The sequence below is a fragment of the Primulina huaijiensis genome, chromosome 5 (genome assembly GCF_012295235.1).
Source record: "Primulina huaijiensis isolate GDHJ02 chromosome 5, ASM1229523v2, whole genome shotgun sequence".
Classification (NCBI taxonomy): Eukaryota; Viridiplantae; Streptophyta; class Magnoliopsida; order Lamiales; family Gesneriaceae; genus Primulina; species Primulina huaijiensis.
Genome location: NC_133310.1, coordinates 19,205,153 through 19,216,271, shown reverse-complemented (window position 1 = coordinate 19,216,271; position 11,119 = coordinate 19,205,153). Strand labels below are relative to the sequence as shown.

The window sequence follows — 11,119 nt, the reverse complement described above, 5'->3', positions numbered from 1 at the left end:
AGGTAACAAAAATTGTGCTTTACCACATCCTTTAATCAAGTCTACAGGACCTGATATTGTATTCACCATTGTTTTTGTTGGTTTTAGTTCCAAGAAATATCTTTTATCTCGGAGGATAGTGTGCGTTGTACCACTATCAGGTATGCAAACTTCAGCTTGGTTCATAGCATTTTCCATATTTGAACTTCAAAAAAAAATGCAATGAAATAAAATTACTGACAATATTTTTATAAAAATAAAATAAAATACAATACATATGTAAAAATATAGCACACGATAAAACATTATCATATGAGTACATGAAAAAAATAAAATATTTTACATATCTATTCCACCAGCAAATTGATCATTGTCCGAGAAATCAATCAGAAAATCTCCAGCATCAAAATGAGTTGAACCACTCAAAAGTTCAATGTGTTCAGTAAAGTTGGTCTCCTTTTCTTTCCCCTTTATTGATTCTTTATAAAGTTTACAAAAGTGCTTAGGGGCTCGACAAATACGGGACCAATGTCCTGGAGTACCACATCTGAAACAAGAACTTTCAAATCTTTTTGAGTGATTCTCATTAACACTCATATTCTCTTGATGCCTTTTCGGTGGATGGTTTGGGACGCTCTTTTGAGATGAGTTATATGAGTAACTATCTCGATTATTTTCGAAACCACGACCGCGTCCACGACCACGACTATTTCCACGTCCACGTCCACGTCCACGTCCATGTCCACGACCACGACCTCAATTTTGTCATCGACCAAAATCTTGTCTATAACTTTGATTTTGGTTTCCAGGTTTAAATTCATTTTTGCTTACGACATTTACTTCAGGAAATACCGTTGAACCAGTGGGTCGTGCCTGAGGATTCCTCATTAAAAGCTCATTATTCTTTTCCGCCACAAGGAGACAGGCGATTAGTTCAGAATATCTCGCAAATCCACGCACTCTATATTGTTGCTATAGAGTTATATTTGATGCGTGAAACGTGGAAAATGTTTTTTCAAGCATTTCTGATTCTGTAACCTCATGTCTACAAAATTTTAATTGCGAGATTATTTGATACATCACCGAATCGTAATCACTTACTTTCTTAAAATCTTGGAATCTCAATATATTCCATTCATCACGGGTGGTCGGAAGTATAACTTCTCTTATATGTTCAAATCTTTCTTTTAATCCTTTCCACAGAGCCATGAGATTTTTTTCTATGAGATATTCACATTTCAAATCTTCATCAAGATGTCGGCGTAAAAATATTATAGCTTTTGCTTTTTCTTGTGATGAAGATATACCATTTTCTTTAATAGTCTCGCTTAGACCCAATGACTCAAGATGCATTTCTACATCGAGAGTCCATGACATATAATTTTTTCCCGTAATGTCGAGTGCAACAAATTCGAGCTTTGTCAAGTTTGACATGGTGGTACTAAAAAAAATTATGATGCATTTTATTAGTTAATGAATATTGCAATACAAAGTAATGGATAAACAACAAATACAAGCATTCGTAAAAATAAAGAAAACACACGAGGAAGATATTCTCCGATAAGTACAAGATTCGTGAGTATTATAACCAAAATAATTAAAAATAACTTTGTGAAAGTCATCTTCTTTTTTCTTCAAAAATTTGATGAAGAATAATTTTAGAGAAGAAGAGAAAGTTGGAGTGATTGAATGTGTTTGTGAGATCATATTTATAGGGCAAAAACTAGCCGTTTTGTTACCGTTTATGACCGTTGGTGTACAAGAAAATAAATGTATGTATTTGTATAATTTTATGGTAATAATATGGTGTATATAATATTAGTAATGTTTTAAATAATTATGTATATCATATCACAATATTATAATGAGGTGTCATAAGATATTTTGTTTAAAAACCTTATAGACTTTTATACTTGTCGTATNTAATTTTATAGTAATAATATGGTGTATATAATATTAATAATGTTTTAAATAATTATGTATATCATATCACAATATTATAATGAGGTGTCATAAGATATTTTATTTAAAAACCTTATAAACTTTTATACTTGTCGTATCCCTTACCGGGAGTGTGGAATGTCGTCTTAACATCCTCCCAAGATTTATAACAAGTTTTTGAAAAATTTATTTTATTATAACATTATATTATATATTAAGTATATACACAATAAATAAATAAATAATAAAATAAATATTATTACTTTTGTTATTTTTTTCTTCTGTTTTGGAGCTTAGAAAAATATGGAGGACTTTTAGAGCTTCGTGCTGATAACGTGTTGTGAAAAAATAAAAATTTACGATAAAAAATAAAAATCTCAAACTCTCAAAATTATCACACTACACACTTTGTAATATTTTTCTCTCATCTTAATTGTAATTTTCTTCACAAATGAGAGATCTATTTATAGAAAATCTTGACAAATAATCCAAAAATAAATTATATCATTACCTTCATTATTACATACAAATTTCCATATTGATCGTCTAATTTTATTTAATTTTTAACAGTAAAATATTCAAATATTCTATATTAAAGTATTAAATTTTAACGCCAAGAAAAGATTGTTCAATTTTTCAGCAATTGCTAATTTGACTATGTATTTTAAGGCATTCCGATAGTTGCTGACCACCACAATCGGAAATCCGGTTCCAAGTTGATTTCCTCTGCGGAATCGTTTGGAGATGGCGCTGAAGTTTCTAAACAAGAAGGGATGGCACACGGGCAGTCTGCGCAACATCGAGAATGTGTGGAAAGCCGAGCAGAAGCACGAAGCCGAGCAGAAGAAGCTCGAGGAACTCCGCAAGCAGATACACGAGGAACGAGAGCGATCAGAATTTCGCCAGCTCCAAGAACAAGCTGGCCTTATACCGTAATTTCTCACTATTCTATTGTATTATGGTCTGATAGAGAGTTAGGGCTTATGGGTTCTTTCTTAATTTATTTGAAATGATTATTGCAGCAAGCAAGAGCGTTTGGACTTTCTGTACGACTCGGGATTAGCTGTTGGGAAGGGGACTTCCGGTTTCAAGGCTCTTGAATCTTTGCGCAAGAATGATCCCGAAAACGCTGCCCCTTCCTCTTCTGTTGCCAATTCGGTTACTGCTACCGCTCAGGTTGTCAAAGGCTTTTCTTCTTTTATATTTTTATTGTTATGGGAAATTGGCCTGGTGTTTGAAGTATTAATGTATGCATTGCACGGTTGTCATAACGAACAGCAATCGGCAGTTCCAGGGGCTTTGTTTGAGGAGAAGCCACAATCAGCAAATGATACTTGGAGGAAACTGCATTCAGATCCTTTGCTTTTGATCCGTCGGAGGGAGCAGGAAGCACTTGCTCGTGTCAAGAATAACCCAGTTCAGATGGCCATGATTCACAAATCTGTAAGTCCATTGGATGAAAACATTTATTTGGTATGGTTTGGTCTACCTCATTTTGCTAATCTCTCTGGTGCTACTCATGATTTGATGCATATAAACAATTATAGGACAACATAAAAGACTGTTTGATGCCTCACTATGACATCTTTTTGTTGTGTTTCAAATATTGACCTTTGTTTTCAACTTGTTGTTTTTGTATGGAATAAGTACTCTCAATTATTTCACAGAAGGCGCAATGATGGATGAAAGATCAAATTTGTGCGACTTCATTAATATATTTGTGCCACACTTCATATAAAGAATTCGAGGCTTATTTTTCCGAAGATTTAATTAAAACTGTTTTGGGTTGTCCTCCTTTTCACTCTGATAAGAACAAAGTGATCTAGTATAATATAAATTGACGTTATTCTGCGTTTCAATCTAATATATACTTCGATATCTCCATTAGGTTTACTTTAGAAATGCATGCTAGATCACAATTATCAATTATCTCAAAATCAAGCCATTGGAAATTGCTCTGCCACGTTAGTGTGATGTTTTTTAGAAATATTGTATTAGGTTGGGTATTTGGGGCTTATGGCGAAAGGTCAATGGTTGGTTTTAAAGTGCCACTATTGGCGATGTTTTAGGAGAAATATACCTTTTTTCCCATTTCAAGTTTGATAGGATCCATGGGGAGGAACGTTATTCTCTTCTGTTAATGTTTTCATAAGCCCATCTCCTTGTGTTTCAAAAGACACGAGTTGAAAATGAGTCGACAATCTGGTGCTTGGCCAAAGACTTGTATCGAATTTTCAAACTTTCTGGAATGCAATATAAACAAAGGATTCTTGCCACATTCAATCACCGCATAGATCCAGAGTCATCTACCTGACTATTCGATGCAACTGCCCCTACCAATCTGATGTGATATCCGACATATCACCTTGTATTATTGATTGTTATTATCTATTACGCAAAAAATCTCTAGAAAGTACTTTACTTTGAGGCTATATTTGTCAAATGATTGTTATATACACCCTATTGAGGGTGTTTAAGAGATGTGCACTAGATCTTTGTCAAATGGTCACTAGTTCAATTGTCAAATTACAGGTAGAAGCGAAAAAGAAGGACAATGAGGAGGAAAAACATAGAAAGAAACGTCATGAGAAGCAGTCTAAACATCGGAAACGCTCATCATCGAAAAGTGATTCTGATTCAGAAGATACTGAGTTCACTGTGAAAAAACAATCAGAGTTTTATCAACAACGCAAAAAATATGAAGAATCTTCCCATGAAGAAGCTCAGAATTCTGATGAAGAATCAAGCGAAAGGGGTAATAGAAGAAAGAGATATTATGACAAGCAGTACAAAGAAGGGCAATCTGGTGGCCATCAGGACACCAAATACAATAGTGGACGAAAACGGTGGAAGGATCATTATGAATTTCAACATCAAGAATATTCTTCAGAACAACGACAGGTCAAATCTCATCATGACAACCAAGATGGCCACCTTGATCCCAAACATGAGAAAAGTGATGATGCACGGAAAATAAAGAAGAGTCGTCATGATTATGAACTCAAAGAACGTTTTTCAGACAGACATTCTGAGTCTCGTCATGACAAGCAAGAACATATTTCAGAAAGGCATTCTGAATCTCATTATGACAAGCAAAGCCGGCTCAAATCTTCTCAAAAGCCACCAAGACCTGGTTCAAGCAATAGGCTTCAAAATTCTGTTAAACTTACAGCAGAAGATAGGGCTGCTAGACTGCGGGAGATGCAAATGGATGCTGAAGTGCACGAAGTGCAAAGATGGAAAAGGCTTGACAAGGCTGCAGAAAGTGATGCTCAGGAAGCTCTTCGAGATCAAGCATATGCTGGGAGAAACTTCCTGGATACTGCTCAAAAAAGTATATATGGTGCTGAGAAGGGAGGAAGCTCGACCATTGAGGAGAGTGTTCGGCGTCGAACTCATTATTCACAGGGAAGGTCAGATACTGATAAGAATGCGTTCCGGCGGTAATGACAAGCCATTATTTGTTGAAGAGATCCAGAATGTTTCCCTGCCCCTTTAATATAGCAAGGTGAGAGTGCCCGGTGTAATCTGATATCTGTACCAATCTTGCCTCTTCCATTTTCATTTACAGGAAAGAATTTGATGTTAATTGTCTCACTGCAGTAGTACGGTTAGCTGCCTACTGTTGCGATCCACAGTGTAAAGTAATGAGTCACTTCAGCTACAAATCCTAAGCTCCACTTCGATTCTTTTATATCATGTTCTACATATTACTGTATATGCTTTAATTTTTCTGTGTTAATATCAGCTGAGATTCTCCATAAATGGTACATGTTTGGAGCAGAATTGACAGCCCGGATGGTCTAACAGAACAATTCTATGCGGCCAATGAGTCTTGGGTGTATGATCATTTGCCTAATTGTAATAATTTTCAAATCACATACAGCTGTATCGACAGAAGCATGATGAAAAGTTCAATGGGTTTTTTTTTGCACCAAACCTAATGTGAAATACACATTTCTCCAATATGAAAATTAAATAGACATTCTAAACTTTAATTTATTATAAAATTTACACGAACATCATCTGCATTATTTGAAATATGGTGAACTTAAGTATTTTGATGATCGTCTCAGCGTCTCACAAGTTGAAAAACACGACTTCAGGTGTTTAAATGCAAGGAGAGAAGGGTGTGTTTTCAATATTTCAGAGGCTTGGTGTAATAACACCAAGTTCAATTCAGAGTGTTTTTTTTGAAAGGAAATCAAAGAGTTTTTTTAAAAAAATTGTTTAGTGGTGAAGTTTCTTATTTAACCTATCATCATATTTCTTTTTTTCTTTTCTTTTCTGTTTTTTGAAATCCTAATCCAGGGGGTGGGAGGAGGGATCGAACCCTTACCATTTTCATGGGGAGTATAAGTGAGGACCAATGAGCCACTGCCCTGATCTTCTATCATCGTATTTCTTATAAAGCTAAAAGTGAGAATCTTAAAAAGAACTCCACAATTGGAATAATTAACTCAGTGAGCTTGATTGCATTTTAATGAATTGACGAATATATAAACGTAAGCAATTTATCAAGTCAAATTGTAACTTAGAAAGATTACTCTCTTACGTAGCTCATTTTAGTTAATAATGATTTCTACACTGGCATGAGTTTTGGAAGCAACTAACATAAAAGTTTTTCATTTTGTCGGTTGGTTCTCTGGGAGCCCCAACAAGAACACTTCATGGATATACGAAAAATATGTAATAACATAATAATTTATGGGAATGACAAGAGGTCCATATAATTGTATGGAAATTTCGTAAAATTAACAAAAATTCAAACTTTGTAAAAGTGGTTAATCCACACATTTGGCTGGGATCTCGAGATTAGGATCTCAATCTTTCTTTGATTGAATGTCATACGCACATCTGTCTAATATATATGACAGAAAAAATAAAAGTAAATCCATGGCTACACATTATCTGATATCCAAACATTCACCCACTCAGAAGTCGAGGTTCAAACATCTCCTAAATTTTATTCCTCTAAACCTCTTGTCATCTAAGTACCAATTAACGCTTACCTGACCTAACCAGCAATGTATTAATAACAAGTTACACATACAAGGTGACAAATAGGTAGTATCCTTGGAAGCAGGCAAATGCACCATATGAACAACACCTGGGCAATTGCAGAATGATCAAGGCTGCCTCTCATAAAGAAAAATGCAAATGGCTGCTAGTAAGCGGGTTCAAACTCGACCCCAATATCGAATGGGTAAGTTCCATGTCAGGTTTAGAGAATGCTCCATCATCATTGACCCGTAGCTTCTTTCCGGGCCTCTCATTAGGGCCTTTAACTCGAGAAGTCGACTGGAAATCAGAATCTGGGGTTTGTGGTTCGTGACGAGAGAACGATTCATCAAAAGAGAGGCTCTTATCTGTGGTATGTCTTTTGGCAGGTTTGTCAGGAAAAGGTGGCTCGGGTGTTGAAGCAGGAGTAGCTGGGTCAGTTTTAGTATCTGATTCTGGAAAATTGTCCTCTGTTCCAGGCCCCTCTGGAACAACTCCATTGATGCGCTGTTGTTCTTCAATTATCTTCTTTAAGTACTTTCCTTGGGCTTCAATCCTCAACTGTAGCTGTCTCTGCACCTGTAAGATTCAAACGTAACATAATCTCATCAAATTATTTTGACAACCTAATATGCAAAACAATCTTCTAAATTCATTCATAAGTTATCCCATCCTCCTAGTTGAAAACTAATATACACTGTTCATCAGTTAAATGTCGGCCTATATTTTTCTCAAGAGGTGGAAAATGGAAAGGTGAATTTAACTTAAATTAACCCCGTCATTTCAGGAGGTCGGAGACAGATCACTTTAAAAAAGGCTCTCATTCATTTTCATAACTAACACAAAGTTGGTGACAATATATGCGTATGGTAGGTATATAACAATTGGGTGCTCAAAATAGACTTTGAGGGATGGTTGGGAAACCATTACTAGTCAGATGTCAGTGTAAATTGATGCATCTTTAATCAAGAAGAAAATATGTTCCAACATTTTGAATCTCTAGAGGATAAATTCTCCACAGGTCACAGTAGTTAAATACCAAAACAGCTCCAGAATAAGTTTCAAAATAAATACACAGAATCTGATAAATATTTAAAAACACGTCTTGGTAAGCAACAAAGGTACGTAATCAAATGATCTTCCCAAACTTGGCCTTGTTGTATTCCAAAAAAATTTCTAGGGGTTTAAAAGAACAGGAATGAGAGAATTTACCTCTAATTGCTCATGCAGTCGCTTTTGAACCTCCATCTGCAGCTTGAGTGCTTCATTTATTTGCACACCACTACATGCAACATGTAAAAACCCTTCTTTCATGGAATGATCACATAAACAAGGAGAGAGACGATTAGAAGCAACAGTTTCCACATTAGTAAGCAGAACAGAAAGTGAATATCTCTAAATAATTCACATGATTAGGCACAAGATAACATAAAAGGGCACCCGCGTCTTTTAGTGATCCATACGAGAAATTGACAAAAATAAGAAATGATATTCAACTTACGATGAACCATCCAAGGTGGAAAGCATATCTTCAGATTCTTTTTTATCTGGCTTTGTCCCTAAAAAATATCACAAAACGTACAAGTAACCAAATGCAAGATAAATATACAACCAAACAACTAAATAATCAGTAAAAATTGCAATACAGTGACTTACCATCCAAAGATGAATCTGGAAGATACTTGGCAAGCCGGTATTTCTGTTTGCAACAATAAAATTAGTGAAAGCTCCCAAGCTGACAAAATACGCAGATAAACCGCCTTCTGAAAATAATTAATGACATGAATACCTGCAAGTGGCTTTTTACATGGTAAATTGTCAGCCCTTGAACTCCCATAATTCGGAGTACACCTTTTGGAGTAGCTCCTGAAATTAAAGTGAAGATATCAGAAAACTCATTAATCTTTTGTAGCTCTCTTTTGGGCAGCTGGAGGAGGGGCCAAAAATCTGAACTTTTTTAAGTGTGAGAAGACAAAAACTTACTATCAGGACCACCAAGTTGTGCTACAGCATCAACAAATCGGTCGTGGAGCTCATGTGTCCAACGAAGCCGCTGTTTTGACGCCAGATTCGCATTGTTGCCTCCACTGGTAGGTTCCATAGCACTTGTGCGACAGTCTAGCAACTGACTTCAAACTTCTGGATTGCTGTGAGCTAAGCTAAGGCTTGAACCACCTTTGGGTTGATGATTGTCAAATTAATCTATGCAGGAAACAAAACAAAAGTATTGACAGGATGGGGAAAAGTCTAAGCAACACCAAAGCAGGCAGCATCCAAACACATGATAAGCATCGGTTGGGTGTGATAACCTTAATGCATTCTAGTAAACCACTTACTTCTTCCTTTTCCTTTCATGTGAGGTTGATACTAGGAGGGGGAGACATGATGGCATAACAATAAGGACAGGTTTTCATCAAGAGAATAGATGATGGTGATAATTGGAAAGCATTTGGCACATTTAGCCCATTGAACAAAATTTATTATTCGATTTCCATAGAAATGAAAATATCGTACAATTATTCCGTAAAGATAGCGCAAAACATTAACTTAGATATTTGTTACACCGAGATGGCAAAAATTAGTAAATGAAATGGCAGGTGTTGGAAAACCCTGATAGGCAGGATGGATTACAAAAGGGATACAAAACTTAAGTGAGATAATGGTGAAGTAATAATTCCAGCGGATTGCTCAAACCAACAAAAATAAACACAAAGCTGCAGTCATCGCTATAAGGAGGAAACACTTGAGGGAAATTGCTCATCAGTCTCTAATAATCCTAACGAGAAGAAATAGCACACATGACCAAATCAAAGTCATCTGAATTATTTCAAGCAATACTGTGGCATTTAGACCAAGGGTAAAAAATATGAAATAAGAACCCATATCTTTAGGAACGCTGCAGTATCGGAGGAAAGTTCTTCCAGTCTCCAAGATAGAAAAATATTTCGAAAACACGTGGAAACTTTCAATTAAAAATCCCCAGGAGAAATCATGCCAGGTAGCAATTAGCAAATAAGTTCCCCTAAATGAAGCATTTAATTAAGCACCGTTAAATCCATAACGAGGCTATGGCCACCTCTCACTCCTGAAATGGAGTATAATTCAGCGGGAATTTAAGAAATCAATATTCTCATATCAAAAGCTGAAAAAAATCACGATATTGACAGAACTCCAAAACCGAGAAAGCATGCAATTCCAGGAAAGTGGGGGAAAATTCACATGATGATAAAATGAACAAGGTAACTGAAAAAACAAAAAAAATGAATCCATACCCAGATCCATTAATTCCAAGGCCGATCCTTGAAATCTTCGATATGCTATCACGAACCAAAAAAAATTCAACTCAACACGGTTAAAATCGAACCAACAATTCAATTCGGTAAAACACCCAAATAACCAGAAGTAAAGACGATGAAGATAAACTCGCGATTGTGCGGTGATTCAACCTTGTTCGGATGATAATAATCGATTTGTAAAATAAAACTTTACTGAGACAAGAGGGGAGTGGTTAAAGGCTCTGAAACTTCATTTGGGTGATGATAAAGAGATGAGTGTACGATCAATATAAATCATTTTTATTTATTTAAACAATTAGATGGATGAGATTGCACTAGTTTTGGTGGAAAAAACTATTGGATTTAAACATATTTTATTAAGTCATTCGCGAATTACTCGGAGCTAGATTCAGTAAAAAATTCGTTTGAGATCGTTCGTTCAGTTAATTGAACTGAGCTCGACAATGTTATCGAACCGAGTTTGAGCTTAAGGATATTTGGCTCGTAAGCTCGAGAGCTTGTCCGCGAGCTCGAGTCGTTTATAGTTGTGCTTTGAGTGTGCAATAATAACTTGTATTATCTCATATCGAAATTTGAGTGTAAGAGAAATAATTGAAAAACTATAAAATGAAAAGCGAATTCCCTTAAATTTTCATATTTTAGTTGATCTTTTGGCTAAAAAATGCTCGACGAGATCGAAAACGAGCTTGAAAATGACATTGTTTAACGAGCTTGAAAAACGAGTATGTTTAACGAGTCGAGATCAAGTTAGACTCATTAAAACATGATAGATCGAACTTTTCGCAAGTTTAATATTTTAAAACGAGTCGAGCTCGAGTCTCATGATAAAAGCTCTAATCAAGCTCAAGCCGAACTCATATTTATATATACCTTAAACGAACCGAGCTTGAACCTAATATATG

At 35.6% G+C, this 11,119-nt stretch overlaps 2 protein-coding genes across 7 annotated transcripts; one reads left to right on the top strand and one right to left on the bottom strand.

The window, feature by feature from the left end:
* The first annotated feature begins 2,559 nt into the window (after window positions 1-2,559).
* On the top strand, window positions 2,560-5,847 carry LOC140976843 (uncharacterized). Of its 3 annotated transcripts, XR_012175327.1 has the most exons (5): window positions 2,561-2,852; window positions 2,943-3,096; window positions 3,199-3,363; window positions 4,453-5,557; window positions 5,702-5,847. XR_012175327.1 is itself a non-coding variant. In XM_073441206.1 (4 exons), the coding sequence occupies exons 1-4, from the start codon at window positions 2,665-2,667 to the stop codon at window positions 5,365-5,367; spliced, it is 1,419 nt and encodes a 472-aa protein (XP_073297307.1). In that variant the 5' UTR covers window positions 2,560-2,664; the 3' UTR covers window positions 5,368-5,638. The 3 variants fall into 3 exon arrangements, 2 of the variants coding, with proteins under 2 accessions (XP_073297307.1, XP_073297306.1); XM_073441206.1 differs by lacking the exon at window positions 5,702-5,847 and having other exon boundaries at window positions 2,560-2,852; window positions 3,199-3,367; window positions 4,460-5,638; XM_073441205.1 differs by lacking the exon at window positions 5,702-5,847 and having other exon boundaries at window positions 4,453-5,638.
* Window positions 5,848-6,803: 956 nt separating this feature from the next.
* LOC140976841 (myb family transcription factor PHL7-like) lies at window positions 6,804-10,465 on the bottom strand. Of its 4 annotated transcripts, none has more exons than XM_073441202.1 (8): window positions 10,368-10,434; window positions 10,194-10,238; window positions 8,905-9,123; window positions 8,711-8,787; window positions 8,578-8,620; window positions 8,423-8,480; window positions 8,134-8,203; window positions 6,804-7,500 (listed from the first exon to the last, which is right to left on the bottom strand). In XM_073441202.1, exons 3-8 carry the CDS (start codon window positions 9,020-9,022, stop codon window positions 7,063-7,065), a joined length of 804 nt encoding a protein of 267 aa, XP_073297303.1. In that variant the 5' UTR covers window positions 9,023-9,123; window positions 10,194-10,238; window positions 10,368-10,434; the 3' UTR covers window positions 6,804-7,062. The 4 variants fall into 4 exon arrangements, with proteins under 4 accessions (XP_073297303.1, XP_073297304.1, XP_073297301.1 ...); XM_073441203.1 differs by having other exon boundaries at window positions 8,905-9,096; window positions 10,368-10,432; XM_073441200.1 differs by having other exon boundaries at window positions 10,194-10,465.
* Window positions 10,466-11,119: the final 654 nt, after the last annotated feature.